Source organism: Engraulis encrasicolus, chromosome 13 (genome assembly GCF_034702125.1).
Source record: "Engraulis encrasicolus isolate BLACKSEA-1 chromosome 13, IST_EnEncr_1.0, whole genome shotgun sequence".
NCBI classification, from domain to species: Eukaryota; Metazoa; Chordata; class Actinopteri; order Clupeiformes; family Engraulidae; genus Engraulis; species Engraulis encrasicolus.
The window spans coordinates 37,885,496-37,901,675 of NC_085869.1; the positions used below are offsets into that span (position 1 = coordinate 37,885,496).

At 44.6% G+C, this 16,180-nt stretch overlaps 1 protein-coding gene across 1 annotated transcript; it reads left to right on the forward strand.

The window, feature by feature from the left end:
* The first annotated feature begins 8,750 nt into the window (after nucleotides 1-8,750).
* Nucleotides 8,751-15,644, forward strand: cmss1 (cms1 ribosomal small subunit homolog). Its single transcript, XM_063214616.1, has 11 exons — nucleotides 8,751-8,883; nucleotides 9,513-9,715; nucleotides 9,843-9,914; nucleotides 10,228-10,302; nucleotides 11,504-11,633; nucleotides 12,078-12,137; nucleotides 12,353-12,455; nucleotides 13,971-14,031; nucleotides 14,230-14,317; nucleotides 14,987-15,075; nucleotides 15,200-15,644. Exons 1-11 carry the CDS (start codon nucleotides 8,835-8,837, stop codon nucleotides 15,281-15,283), a joined length of 1,014 nt encoding a protein of 337 aa, XP_063070686.1. The 5' UTR covers nucleotides 8,751-8,834; the 3' UTR covers nucleotides 15,284-15,644.
* Nucleotides 15,645-16,180: the final 536 nt, after the last annotated feature.

Below are 16,180 nucleotides of genomic sequence, written 5' to 3' on the forward strand. Positions count from 1 at the left end.
AGGGAGAGAGAGAGAGAGGGGGAGAGAGGAGAGGAGGAGAGAAATCTGCAGAGTAGTGCATAAGTGTGGTAGGTGAGTTTGCATGTGTGTGGGTTTTTGCGTGGGAATGAAGTTATGGTGTGTGGTGGGGGTGGGGGGCAGGACAAGAGCGAGAGTGGTTTGTGTGTGTGTGTGTGTGTGTGTGTGTGTGTGTGTGTGTGTGTGTGTGTGTGTGTGTGTGTGTGTGTGTGTGTGTGTGTGTGTGTGTGTGTGTGTGTGTGTGTGTGTGTGTGTGTTTCTACTGTACATGTGTCTTCATTGTATGCTGTACATGTGTTTGCCCGCACGTGTGTGTGTGTGTGTGTGTGTGTGTGTGTGTGTGTGTGTGTGTGTGTGTGTGTGTGTGTGTGTGTGTGTGTGTGTGTGTGTGTGTGTGTGTGTGTGTGTGTGTGTGTGTGTGTGTGTGTCGTGTGTGTCTGTGTGTGTGTGTGTGTGAGGAGATTGGAGGTGGCAGGTCGTCCGCGTGTCAGCTGCAGTATGATTGACGGGTCGTTGCCTCGAAAGGGCACTTGGGCTGCGTGGTAATGTATGCACACACACACACACACACACACACACACACACACACACACACACACACACACACACACACACACACACACACACACACACACACACACACACACACGAGGGTCTGTGTGCATGTGTACAGTTTGAGTCTTAATGGTATGTGCAGTGCGGTACAAGTCTTGTGCATTTGTGTGTTTATGTATTCATGTAAGTAGCCAGCTATGTACACGGAGGCTTACATGGCTACTGCTGCACATGTAGTGCTGTTTTAATCATGTCCGTATGCCAGGGCTTAACCGGTGACATGGCCAGGGCTGGATTAATGCACAGGCTAGGTATGGCAGCAGGCAAGAGCCCCCAACCTACCAGGGCCCAGGGGGCACCCTGTTGGCCAAAGGGGGGGGAAATGAATATAGGCTAATTGGAGAAATGTAATAAGATGTGGTATTGATCACTTAGTCTGGTGTCCGTGTCAGGTAGAGTTTTACATCTTATTAATACTCTTCTTGGGTTGGAATGATGATGCCTTCAGTGGGGGCCTACAGCAACCTGAAGCCTAGGGGCCCTGAGCCATTTTTCGCCGGCCCTGGACATCGCCAGTCTTGTGTCATGTAGGGACATGTATCTGATTGCATGCATGTTTTACACAAGTTTCTATTTAAAACTGATGAAGAAACATTGTCATGGCTATTCTGCTATGGTTTGAGGTACTAGTAGCCTATTAGTAGTAGTACTAGTAGTACAAAGTAGTAGAAGTAGAAGTAGTTGTAGTAGCAGTAGATGTAGTGTGTAACTATTTGTGAAGTTGTCAATTGTTCATTCTAACATATAACCCAATTGTTAATTTAAAAAAAAAAAAACTAAACTAAAATCTCAAGAGCCTGAATGCAGCGTCTATGTCGTTCCAGGTGCATAGGTCAATGCAGAATATACTGTGTGCAGCATCGGCTTAATAATGTCATAGCAGCAATCTCTTCAGCAATGAATGAACAGACTCATACGGAAGAGCATAGGATTAATAGGGGATATATATTTTGCAAATCTCTGAGAAAGTCTCGGATTTTTTTAGAAAAACGTCAAAAGTTTTGAGAAATAAAGTCAAAAGTTTTGAGATGGAAAGTCAAAAGTTTTGACATACAAAGTCGAAAGTCGAGGCAACACACCTGTTAGCAACCACACTCCCTCTCTGCACATATACTACCTGAATGTCACATCATGCAGCATAAACTATAATAGCCTAGGCTACACACCTGCAGCCATGGTTCCCTGGTGTCCTGCTGAACCGTTAAGAAGAGTGTGAGTCAGTCATGTGAGTGTGTGACTTGACTTGACTTCCATGTTGCTGCTCCTATTCTTTGGAACAATCTGCCCAACCACATCCATAATGGCCCTTCACTGTAGCCTGATAAACCAGCCTAAATGTGAGATTGGACGGGTGGCGCTGGTTTACTAGCTACCTTCACTGGCCATGTTTAAGCAACACAGCTAGTTCCACAAGCACATTCACTTGCACTCACACACACACACACACACACTTTCCTACGATAAGCTGTGAAGCGACCTTGGGTGTTTTGAAAGGCGCTATATAAAACGGAAGTATTACGCTTTATTATTATTATTATTATTATTAGGCCTATTATTATTATTGACTTGACTTGAGTCGACTGTCTCCCTCCCAGCCACTCTCACTGGTCTCAGCCACGTCCACTGACCACCAGTGAATGTCACGTGGAGGACCGCCTTCTTCTTATTTCTGACTTTTTTTCTCTACATTTTTCGACTTTGTATGTCAAAACTTTTGAATTTGCATCTCAAAACTTTTGACTTTATTTCTCGAAACTTTCGACTTGTAAATTTTCAACTTTATTTCTCAAAACTTTCGAGTTTATTTCCTGAAAATGTTGACTTTTTTTCTCGAAAATTTTGAATTCCTTTCTCAGAGATTTGCAAAATATATATCTCTTATTGATCCTAATGCTCCTTCGTAGACTCACTATCATATCGTTACTGCAATGTTACATTACATTACATTACATTACAATTAGCTTTATCAGTTTTATCAAAAGTGACTTACAGATATTTTTCAGTAATGGCTGATGCCCCTTGAACAGTGCGGGGTTTAGTGCCTTACTCAAGGACACCTCATGCAGTGCAGTATAATGGAAGGTGGGATTCGAACCTGCAACCCTCTGATCTAACTCACATCTCCTTGACCATTAGGCTACAGCTGCCCATACCTCAGTATCTGACCCCACATAGTCTATGTTTGCTCATTGCCCCTCACCCCCATGCACTTCCTTCCCTCATGTCTCTTATCCTGTCACCATACTACTCCTCACTGGACATATGGGATCACATATGACCTCCTGAGCACGTGTCAATCACATATAGCCTATATGGACATTAGAGTGTGGCTCGGGCCGTTTTTTTCTGTTCGAGCCCGGCCCTCAGCCGACAGAAAAGTGATCGACACCGACCCGAGCCCGAGACTAATTAAAATGTTTGTGTCCGAACCCGTCCGAAGCCCGAGACCACTGTAATAACAACAGAACCTGTGCGCAAGCAAGATTTTCTATGTGGGCTCCTCCATACTCGAAATAGCACGTGATAAATAGCCAGGATAGGCAAAGACGTTAGGATGAGGCAATTTGCAGTAGCCTAATTTAGTTACACACGCATAGTAAGTATAAACACACACACACACACACACACACACACACACACACACACACACACACACACACGTGACAGCGCAGCTTATGTTTCTATGTACGAGTTATTGAGCTTGTGAAGGATGGTTGCCTGATGGTCTTGTTAACTTATTATTTATAAAAATGCGACATCGCCGACAGCACTGAGTTATATCAGCTGTCAATCAATGCCGTGCGGAGAGAGAGAGAGAAAGCGAGACGATAGAGAGAAAGTTTAAGTTTCCAAACTTGCTGCAGCATTCCAACGGGACTCCGGCGTGCTTTATTCGCGCTCTGCTTGCCTTCATTGCCCGTTTGACAGCGCCAGGTTAAACTGAAAATGAACAGCGATTTGGGAGGTGGTCACCAAGCAATCTGCGCGAGAGAGTTACACCAGGCGCGAAAATGAACAGCGATTTGCGATGTGGTCACCAACAATGCAATCTGCGCGAGAGAGTTACACCAGGCGCGTGCACTTATCATTCACAATGTATGATGGAATTACTCGTTTGATGTGGACAAGATAATTTATTGGTCTCCGCCATTGAGTGTGGTGGCGTTGTTGTGAAGGATGTTTGCCGAATTAGGTTAAGTTTCGGCGCTCTTTTCTCTGCTGATAGACGACCCCAGCCATTTAGAATGTAAAGCCGTCTATTCTTAAAACAATGCAAAACGCCACCAATCAAAATGTGAACAAACGTCCATAAAAGTGACAGCCAATGCATTTTCAAATAAGATCTGGGATTGATTTTCGCGGCTCACTTCTGAGGGGAAATGTGGCTTGCTGCTTGCCCGAGTCAAATTTGTCAGTAGGCTAAATAAACAACGACGCATGGGGTGCCGGGTCAGCCAGATGGAAAAAAAGAGATCTTGATGTAGACGTGCCCATAGCCTTGCCTACTTGGCGTGATGCAGATGACTGTGCTACGTGTTGATTGAATATGTATGTAGGCATGGCAGATTTTAAATGCAGGTCTGTTGATTGTGTTGGGCTATAATATTTTTTCTATAACCTTGCAAGCTGCCAAGTCAGGCGTCTCGCGAGCTGCGCAATGACAGGGCTATAAGCTAACCCCGAAGAACAGTAGCCTGTTTGGCCCTCCAAGAGAATGCCATTTCCCCTGATGTCCATGCGTCAATATAAAATCAGGAAAGGTTGCACGCACATAGTTACAAAAAGTGACACAAATTAAGAACCTACTGTACGTGAAGGACATGACATGTCACAGCGGACAAAATAGTAACAGGAAACCTCTCAGCCCCTACCTTACACTCCACGTAGCGTGTGTGTCTTCTTAGTTATCCATATTATGGTCCTTGCTAGCCCCATGCTGGAAATGTAATCCTTGGCGAACAATGCAGTGACAAACTTCGTCATTTTATGTTCAACATTCAAGACAGCCTCGAAGGCATAGCCTACACTAGGCCTACAGCAAAAGACCATGCGTTCACTGACAACTGTTGATTTGGCAAGCAAGTTCACTCGGCATCCCTGCTCGGCTGACTCGGAGTGGGCGTCCAAATGTTGCCACTGGTAACTGGCGCGTGCATACAGCCAATAATAATCACTGGCACAGTAGCCTACCAACATTTTCATTTATGCATATTCAATTACTTATTTTTTAATCACAAAACTGCCGTTTGCATGAACTGAAACGTTTCCTCTGGTTGCTTACAATTTTCACAATGTCTGTTTGCTTCAAGCCCGAGCCCGACCCGAGTCCGACAGATATTCTATTTTTGTTGTCCGAGTCCGGCCCGGCCCGTCGGGTTCCGACCAGGCCCGTCGGGCTTCGGTCGGGTTGCCATGCTCTAATGGACATGCATGCACTAAAGATGTCAATCATAAATGTATATATACAGTACATATATTTTTAGATAGGCTACACCCAGTATTCATCATGCGCAGTACATCAGGAGTTTTCCACTGGTTCTGAACCAGGGACCACCATTCAGACTAGCAGTCCGTGGCCCACAGCAGTGTATTTGCGTACACGCACATTCAGTGTAGAGCGTCCATCCTCGAGCTTAGTGGAGAGTTAGATCAAAAAACACTTTGCTGGGGCTGTCGTGGCTCAATGAGCTAAGACATCGTTCTATTACGCCGGCAACCCGGGTTCGATTATGGCCTTTTTGTGATTCTTCCCCATCTTTCTATCCCCACTCGTTTCCTGTCACACTCTCAAACCGTCCTATCTCAAACAAAGGCCTAAGAAACCCTTTAGTTAGGCTGTGGCTCTAACGGTAGGGCATGGGCTGCTGCGCCAGCGACCTTGGTTGGATTCCAGCCCAGACGGGTCCTCTGCCTATCCTTCCCCACTTCTATCTCTCCCCATTCGTTTCCTGTCACTCCCTCACTGGAAGTCATAAAAGACCCAAAAATATTTTATTAAAAGCCTGAAGTTAACGGCATAGCCAGGCACACACCGCCAGCAATATTGCCATGGACCTTCAGTGGGCCACGGAGCCCTTGTTGAAAACCCTTGATGTACAGTACATCGTGAATATGTCAATCATATGTATGTATATTCATATATTTTTAAATTAGCTACATACACTATGCGTCATGTATATCATGAATATATATAGTCTGTTTGGAAGGTACAACTGCAAAGATTAATAAGGCAAAGGAAACCACTGTTAACACTTGGATGGGCATAGCTGCTGCCCTTAAAGACCTTCTGTGAAGACTGTCTCTTTGAGTTTGCTGCCAGCACGAGTTCAGAGTGTTATGTTTTTTTTGTACTCTTATCGATAAGGTACCTCTTTGATGTATAATTTTTGAAAAAATATAATAAAAAGACAATCACAAAAATGTATATCATGAATATGTCAATGCAGTACCCGGCCGCCCACGATGGCTGTATGACCCAACGTGCACTTCAGACTGCACGTGGGAGTGGGGACGAATTGATCTGTGTGTGTGTGTGTGTGTGTGTGTGTGTGTGTGTGTGTGTGTGTGTGTGTGTGTGTGTGTGTGTGTGTGTGTGTGTGTGTGTGTGTGTGTGTGTGTGTGTGTGTGTGTGTGTGTGTGTGAATAGTGTGTGTGTGTGTGTGTGTGTGTGTGTGTGTGTGTGTGTGTGTGTGTGTGTGTGTGTGTGTGTGTGTGTGTGTGTGTGTTTGTAATGTATGTGTGCGCGCATGCATGTGTGTGTGTTCGTGTGTGAGTCTGTGCGTGCCAGACAGAGTGTGTGTGCGCGTGTGTGTACAGTATACAGCGATCTAGCTATTTCTATGTGAAATATATCATCGTCCGTTCTTTCCTGTCCTAAGTAGGTCGTTTGTCATGGGTGCGGAGAGCCGTATGGACACTTTGTCTCCTCTGTCCATTTGTCTTGACGTGATGCCTGAATGTGCTGCCACTTCAACAACTGAAGCAGGCTGCAGAGAATGACGTGACATTTAGCGGACAGCATTGGCTGCAATCATTTTTGCGACGCGACATTTGAATGAAATGAATAAAAATTTGTATGCCACTCCTATGCTGATGCTGATAGACAGCTGTGTGTGCATGTTCCAGCATGGGACACAGTGGCTCGGTGGGCTAAGGAGTCCGTTACTGTTATGAACCTAGGTCATTTCTCAATCCTTACCCACCTCTCTAAAGGCATAAAAAGACTCAAAAATATCGTTCAAATTGCAGCGAAACATTTTGAACATAGTGCAGTGACTTTTTCTCGCTGTTATGGTGTAAGACATAGTAAGACGTTTTTGTTGGTTCATTGAGATGTCATTGAGTGAATTTCAATTAATACAGGATGATTTGAATCAGTTCATTATTTAATCAGTTCAAGGTTATTTAAATGGTGGTGCTGTAGTACGTCCGAATTGTGCTTTTACACCTACTGGTCAGGACACAGAGCAGAAGCTAAGGAGACAGTGCCGACTACTGTATTCGGATGGAGCCAGGGACTCACACGAAGAAAAAAGGTCCCTCCCTTTGCATTGCGTAGTGACTAAAAAGGCCATCAGGGAATAGTTTCAGTGACGATTCATTTTAGGGAAAGGCTTGGGGCTATAGGCAACCTGAGCCTTATGCATTGTGAAAGGTGAAACTTTGGCATCATATTTTGAGGCCTGGGCATGATACATTGACACATGATGCCATTATACATTAACAACATGTTGGGTATAGTCATATACAGCACAGCTCTCCCCTGGGTCACAACATCCTCTGTCTGTCTGTCTGTCTGTCTGTCTGTCTGTCTGTCTGTCTGTCTGTCTGTCTGTCTGTCTCTCTCTCTCTCTCTCTCTCTCTCTCTCTCTCTCTCTCTCTCTCTGTAGGCCTACTTTTTATTCTCCCCCCTCTTGTTCTCTCTCTTTTCCCCGACATTCCCATTTGCTCCATCTCCTCTCTTCACTCTCTCGTTCCCTCTGTCATCTCTCTCAATTCTCATTCTCTTTCCCTCCCTCTTCTCTCTCATTCACCCCTAACCTACATTCTCTCACTTTCTTCTCTTCCCCGTTATCCCTTTCTCCCTCCTTCCCGATCCTCTCCTATTTACCCCGCACACAACATTCACTCGCTTTCTTCTCCTCCCTGTCTCTCCACCTTTCCCTCCCATCCTCTTCTCCCACTCAACCCTGGCCTACCCCCAGCGCACTCCCTTTTTTCTCCTCTCTCTTCCCTTTCCTCACCAATTCCCCCCATTCCCTTTCTTCTCTTCCCAGAGTCAGGAGCTGTGCTGTGTTTACCCCTTCGTGTCCCCGTGCCACAGTGATGCCCTGCTCTCTCACTGCGTGCTCTCTGTGGACTGATTTCACTCTCTCTCTCTCTCTCTCTCTCTCTCTCTCTCTCTCTCTCTCTCTCTCTCTCTCTCTCTCTCTCTCTCTCTCTCTCTCTCTGTAGGCTGCCGTTCAGCTGTGATGCCCTAATGTGATTCCAAACACGCTGGATGCCTCCACACGCGCATACACCCAGGGGACTTGTGGCACATGCAGCAAGAGAGAGAGAGGGAGAGAGAGAGAGAGAGAGAGAGAGAGAGAGAGAGAGAGAGAGAGAGAGAGAGAGAGAGAGAGAGAGAGAGAGAGAGAGAGAGAGAGAGAGAGAGAGAGAGACTGTGTGATCAGCTGTTTTCCGGTGTGCCAGGAGCTGAAGATATTTTGGGTTTCTTGTCCAGTAATTCATGAGTGTGTGCGTGCAGGCCTGCCGTGGAGTTTGGCAAAAACTGGGTCCCTTTTAATCCACCGGCAACTGCGCACCACACTCACACTCATGCTGTGAAACAACGTCACAGTAGCCTACTATTTTTTCACTACTTCAGCGGAAGGTTTTTTTTATGGGGATACAGCGCCCTCGCGTGGTAAACAAATTGAAAGACTCTTTTAAAAATTACCTGTGTTTCAAATCCGCTGATTCTAGACACATAAACACAGATACACTGTTATTAGAGAGGTTTACTCTTACAGACAACCCCATTATTACAGTGTAATTTAAAAATAGTAGGCCGACTATTATAATTTGAAAGGTAGTTGTGCATATTACTTTTATGAAGTAGTGATTGTCGAATCTGCCGTGCACGTTCTCACGTTGATGTTGCGTGGTTTGTTTCTCAGAGCAACACAAACAGATCAAGCAGCTGCTACTTTCAAGACATGGGAGACGATTTGGGAGATGAGTGGTGGGTTCACGGAGAAGATTCAGGTATGGTTTGATGTGTACATGCTAATATAGGCCTAGATATTACTTGATACGGCACAGTTTTCGCACATTCTTATTGTATAGCCTGACTCTCAGCCGAGTGTCAACTGGGCTCTATAGCATGCGTTGCTTAGGCTGCAGTTCAATGTGCTACTAAATTGTTTCCTTAAAGAAAAGAAACGTAATTCTCTACACAAACTGTGCGAGGGTGAATATAGTGTGTTTTAAAGTCTTTAATACCGACATACCCATCTGGTGTTCCTTAAACAAGTAAAAAATGTGTTGTTATCTGCGACACACGTGCATGCGATTCACCGAAATGCATGCCGGTGAATGTAGTAATTTGTTCTCGAGTTTTGGATCCGAGAATGCTTCTGATGCTAAAGAAAGTCAACAATGTCAACATGTGATGTATCTGAAAGGGGGGGGGGGGGGTTAGCAATTAGTAATCAGTAATTTTAGCCTGACCTTCTACTTTTTTACCTGATGTCTTAATTTTAAGTGCCCTTATGTGACATGGATGAATCCTCTTTGCGTTGATCTGATTTTGCCCCAAACACACACACACACACACACACACACACACACACACACACACACACACACACACACACACACACACACACACACAGGTGTGTCTGAAGGGGAGGCTGCTGGAGCAGAGGAGGTGACGAAAGAGAAGAAGACTAAGAAGAAAGGGAAGCCACAGGGGAAGAGGAAGAGTGTGGAGGAGGAAGATGGGGATGAGGAACAGATACCAAAGAAGAAGAAGAAGCGGAAGATTGATGACACTGAGACCCCAGCGAAGGACAAGAAGAAAAAGAATCTCAACCAGGTAAGGAAGAAAAAAAGTGTATGTGTGCGTGTCCATGTGTTAGAGGGGAAGTGGCGGGTAGATTTTTTTGGGATATATGTACACTTGTGCATGTTCAAGTCCCACCTCATTCTGTCTTGTCTATCAGAAAGAAAAGGGTGGCAAGCCAACAAAAGATGTTCAAACAGGAGTGGTGAAGAAGAAGAACAGCATCCCTAAGGTAATCTTGAGTTGGGCATGTGTTAATGTGGTCCTGCTGAAAAAAAAAGTGTGTGTGTGTGTGTGTGTGTGTGTGTGTGTGTGTGTGTGTGTGTGTGTGTGTGTGTGTGTGTGTGTGTGTGTGTGTGTGTGTGACAGAGACGTGTGTGAGTATGCTTGCCTATTATTCAGGTCACACTCATGATGTTCTTGCTGTGTGTGTGTGTGTGTGTGTGTGTGTGTGTGTGTGTGTGTGTGTGTGTGTGTGTGTGTGTGTGTGTGTGTGTGTGTGTGTGTGTGTGTCCATTGGTGTCATGCTGCCTTTTGCCCAGCAGACGGCCAGTGTTGCCGAAGTGGTAAAGGATGAAGTGCAGCCAGAAGGAGAGAAGAAGAAAAAGAAACGGAAGAAGGTGAGAGAGAGAGAGAGAGATATGCCTACCTGTGTTCATGTCTACTCACGTTTACCCTGACATACAAAGATGTACACGGGTGGTTGACGATTAAGGGCGTAACACCCAAAAAAAAAAAAAAAAGTTTTTCCAATTCCTGAAAAAAATGATGAAAAAAATTGGGGAAAAATAGAAAAAAATAAAGCACTTAGTGGTCCGGGGAATTTTGCCTTATTTTTGCCATTTTTGGGAAAATGTGTCCTGCATCAACACATCGCATAGGCATGTCACACTGCAGGAAAATGAAGTCACGCCACAGGAAATTCACTACATTATGGCCATTTGAATCCTTTTTTATACGTGACTGACATCTGAGCTCATGCTAACTTTATAATGATATTGTGTTTAATCTTAACGTAATGTGTTTTCATTTATAAAAAAACCTTTTTTCCTTCTATAAGAGCAGTCACACCACAGGGCACCATAAAATGAACCTAAGCATTGCGTGACAGAAACATTGCAATATGAAGACATATTGAGGTTAATTGTCACCATAAACTTCCACAGCACTCTCCAATAACTGAGGTACTGACTGGTTAGGAGCCAGTCTTTAAGACCCTTGTAGTTGGCCTTGCAGCTGCCCATTCACAAACATTGACATACATGTCACCCCACAGGACGCAATTTATGTTACGAAATTGAACTTGTAGTTAATATTACTGTCTTGAGTTTTTTTCACATTCACATATCTTAATATAAAGTTAATATTTATGCAATCATACCAAATGCTTCATACATTATTCAAAATGTTGTTGGGTAATTTATATATATTATATTCAAGGTTTCATTCATGTTACAGTCACACAGCAGGATATTTGTCATATAAACCTTTACATAAATCTTTAAAAAAATGTTTCTTCTCATCTAAGACTAATATGAAACAAAATGTACCACATCTTCTTTCAGTGACATTTGTTTTTTTAAAGGAAAAATAACAGTTTTGTAGGTTTTTAACCAATGTTACGAAAAAAACAAGGCGTCACGACTCCCACCCACCCACACACACACACACACACACACACACACACACACACACACCACACAAACCTACACCCACCTTGCGTATGTAAAAACGTGCAAATTTACCATGTATATACACACACACTGTGAACCTATTAACCCCTCCTTTGCTGTGTGGGCGTGCGTGCCTGTGCGTGTGTAGAAGAGGATAACGGAGGTGCTTGCCGTGTCAGAGCCGTGTGCTGCGACCCCAGCTGACCTGCAGCAGGCTCTGCAGACCCACCTGACCAACACACGCTCTGTCATCGAACAGGAGGAGCTCACACTGCACGGTTGGTCTGTGTGTCTGTGTGTGTGTGTGTGTATATGCGTGTGTGTGCACATGCACATGTACTGTATCCATCTACCTCAATTAGGTGTGTGTGTGTGTGTGTGTGTGTGTGTGTGTGTGTGTGTGTGTGTGTGTGTGTGTGTGTGTGTGTGTGTGTGTGTGTGTGTGTGTGTGTGTGTGTGTGTGTGTGTGTGTGTGCACGTACGTGTGAGAGATATGGAGATGGACAGATTATAGGCCCCCCTCACTAAAACACACCATGCTATTGAACAGCCGAGTGTAGCGCTTGCACCTCACAGTTGTGTGTGTATTCATGTGGATGAATATGTGCATTAGTGTGTGTGGACTGGAATGAACTCTGCTGACTTACTCCTTCTGTGTGTGTGTGTGTGTGTGTGTGTGTGTGTGTGTGTGTGTGTGTCTATCGGTCTCTCTTCTTCTGCAGACTCGAGTTTCCTGACCTGCAATGACCTCACACACTCACTGTCATCCTACATGAAGCAAGGTCAGTCTCTCTCTCTCTCTCTCTCTCTCTCTCTCTCTCTCTCTCTCTCTCTCTCTCTCTCTCTCTCTCTCTCTCTCTCTCACATCCATATTTGCTTACACGTACATGCATGTACAGGCTCACACTGACAAACTTGAATGCTCCCTATGTTTGTAAGCATCTCTTGTTTTAACTAGAGTGTGTGTGTGCACGTGTGAATGTGTGTGTGTGTGTAGTGTGTCCTAAGTGGGCGAAGCTCCAGAAGCGCCACACGATGAAGAGCTCTCTGGTCATCATCATCGCCTGCAGCTCAGCACTCCGAGTACTGGAGCTCATCAAGTGAGTAACACACCCGCGCACACACACACACACACGCACATTTGCACACACACACACACACGTGCACACAAACTACTGTCAGGGCTCTGGAGTTCATCAAGGAAGATGTGCACACACACATCTATTCTCTTTTCCTCCCTCTCAATCTCTCCGACACACTCACTCTGCTCTCTCACCCCCTTTGTCCCTTCTCCTTTGTCTTTCTGTCTCTCTGTCTCTCTGTCTCTGTCTCTCTCTCTCTCTCTCTCTCTCTCTCTCTCTCTCTCTCTCTCTCTGTCTCTCTCTGTCTCTCTCTCTCTCTCTCTGTGTGTCTCTCTCTCTCTCTCTCTCTCCCACACACACACACACCCATTTACCCACACTCAAGCATGTGCACATGTACGCATGCAAACGTGCCCACACTCACACATACTTTTTCTGTACCTCACTCATTCACCCACTCACGGCCCGTCCCCGAACAATGAAATTCCGCTCCGCTCTCATTGACTTTGAATGGGGGCGATATTGTGCTTGACAGCGCGGAGGTGAAGCGATCCCACCTCGGGACGCGATTTGATGTAGGAGAGTTCTCTATATCATGCAAATTAGATGGTCCAATAACCAATCAGATGGGCATATGGGTAGCAAGGGCGGAGTTACACATTTTTTAGAAAAACATGGTTTCCAACATCACGTTTTTGCTTAATATAAAGACCCTAAATGCTTATAAATGTCATGACTACCACGGATTGATGTAAAACTGCACCACAAACTTATGTAACACAAATGGGTTATCCCACATTGTCATTTGATCACTCAACGTTTTGAGCTAACCGGGTAAGCTAACGTTAGCATTTTACCAGAACCAGGCAGCTACAAGCTTATATTAGACTACTTCTGTACTTCTATAACAATATAATGGGGCTTAAATGTTATATAGGACCAAAACACAATCGCATTTAAGCCATGTAGACACTGTGTTGTGATATTGGGGGAGTCATGTGTGCAAACGATCGTTCGCCGTTTGCTATCTCGCTGTCTGCTTCGAGAGACACGCCGGGCCGCGAGGTTTGAAAGGCGGGTGAGAAGCATAGTTAGCCCCAGGGAGAATCTAATGGGAGTATTCGTGACCACACCCCCAGCGCAATATTCCGCTCAGCAAAAACGCCTGGCAGTTTGCTGTGTGGGGACTAGGCGTCAGCAGAGAATCTCTAAGCTATGAGAAAGGTGTCTACCATTGACTCCCATTATATCCCCGTTGACGAACGCAGCCAAGTGAAAGATGAATGGGAGCCTATTGGGCTAAATGGCTCAGCAGGGATTTGTGACGGTTCTGTTCTCTGGTTTGTAAAGATGTGCGCACATTCTGTACCTTATCATGGAAGTTGTATTAGAAGTGAAGTTAAAGGTTCCTGACATGACTTCGTTCTCCCAAAGACTTGTTGGTTTTGTCCTGCAACACGCTAGCATTCGGCTAATACATGCTGGCTGAGGAATCTCAGATTCAACTCAAATGTGCATCTCTGTGTTTCCTAGGCAATTGGCTGTGTTTAAAGGAGAAGCCAAAATTCTGAAACTGTTTGCCAGACATATAAAGGTAAGCATGGACCTTAAACATACATACAGATATGCACTTGCGTGCGTGCGTGCGTGCATGCGTTCGTGCGTGTGTGTGTGTGTGTGTGTGTGTGTGTGTGTGTGTGTGTGTGTGTGTGTGTGTGTGTGTGTGTGTGTGATGTTCCCTTCCGGAAGTTGCTTTGAAGTAGTACTACATGTATGGTGTGTGTGTGTTCAGGTGGAAGAGCAGGTGCAGCTGTTGAAGAAGTTTGTTTCACACATCGGAGTGGGGACGCCAGCCAGGATAGCTGAACTCATACAGAAAGGTGAATACACTCACTCACTCACTCACTCACTCACTCACTCACTCACACACTCACACACTCACACACTCACACACTCACTCACTCACTCACTCACTCACACACTCACACACCGGAACTCCACCATCAACGACACTTTCTCCCTAGTGCAGGCCTTTCAAGGTGACACACACATGCTCGCTCGCTCACTCACTCACTCACTCACTCACTCACTCACTCACTCTCACCCACACACACACCGGAACTCCACCATCAACGACACTTTCTCCCTAGCGCAGGCCTTTCAAGGTGACACACACATGCGCACTCACTCACTCACTCACTCACTCACTCACTCACTCACTCACTCACTCACTCACTCACTCACTCACTCACTCACTCACTCACTCACTCACTCACTCACTCACTCAGAGAAAGAGCAATCGAAAAATCATGGAAATGTCATGAAAATATACTTGAAGATATTAGGAAGTATTCAACATTACACTTTATTACACATTATTATCGCAACATATTAAAAATATCACAATTTTATTGAAATGTATTCAGAATGTCATTGATGTATTATTGTACTGTATTAACTGTATTATTGACGTGTGTATTTTTTTTTTTAAATTGCCCAGCCATATTTCTCACTCACGTTTTCTTTTTCCTGTGTTGTGCGTGTGTTAGACGGTCTCAGTCTTGAGGCTCTGAAGTATGTGGTTCTGGATTGGAATTGGAGAGATCAGAAATGTAGGAGGATGGTGGACGTGCCTGAGGTACACACACACGCACGGACACACGGACACACACACACACACACACACACAGAGTTTTTCTTCCTACATACTTCATTATATACGTATGTCTAACTTAAGTTGTGTGTGTGTGTTTGTGTTGTAGGTGAAACCAGAGATGTTCAAAATGCTGGAAACTGGAATTTTACAACGTTGCCGAAGTGGAGATACCAAGATTGGACTATTTTGAGCAGACAGACAGACAGACAGACAGACAGACAGACAGACACACACACACACAGACACACACACACACAGACACACACACACACACACACACACACACACACACACACACACACACACACACACACACACACACACACAGTGCGTATATCTCTGTTATGACTTTTGTATCATTGTAATATTTTTGCAAAATTCCAATGCTACAAGCACACACACATGCACGCCTATGCATGTGCTTGTAGCATTGGAATTTTGCAAAAATATTACACATAGCACAGGAGGATGTGTACAGATGGAAGTGTGACTATTATTTTGTAAATATTCACAATCCTCTTTTTTACATAAACGTATTTGATTTGACTCAATACCTGTCTGTCTTTACTGTTTTGTCAAGTCCCTCCCCCCTACCATGGATGTTTATGTGTGGCAGTACAATTACGAGAGTCAAGTCAGAACACATTTACACACACATACATTCTCAAAAAAACGCATACACTGTCTCATAATACAAACACACACACACACACACACACACACACACACACACACACACACAATTCCAAGATCATTCCAACATAGCACTGGAGATCTGGGTATCCGTATCTGCTAATACAGCAGACACAGCACAGGAGCAGCAGCTCTGAAAGTTTGTGCTCCAAAGAGCAAAAGTGATGTAGCCACAGGATAAGTATCCTGCAGGCAACCTCATCCAATAAGAGGTGATTACCACTGTGAATATGTAGCTTGGTTCCTACTAGTTCACAAATAAACTAGTCTACATGTTTTATTTATAATTATTTCATTAACAGGGTATCTGCACATTTTTGCTCACCCAATTTAATGCTTTTTAATACCATTTTTAATACCTCCAACAAGAAAATTAATACCACTACACGGGGTG

Bases quoted from the DNA above. Each gene is read 5' to 3' on its own strand.
- cmss1 (XM_063214616.1), top strand. From the start codon at position 8,835: ATGGGAGACGATTTGGGAGATGAGTGGTGGGTTCACGGAGAAGATTCA. The intron at 14,032-14,229 runs GTAAGCATGGAC...GTGTGTGTTCAG, and splicing joins TGTTTGCCAGACATATAAAG to GTGGAAGAGCAGGTGCAGCT. The intron at 14,318-14,986 runs GTGAATACACTC...TGCGTGTGTTAG, and splicing joins AGCTGAACTCATACAGAAAG to ACGGTCTCAGTCTTGAGGCT.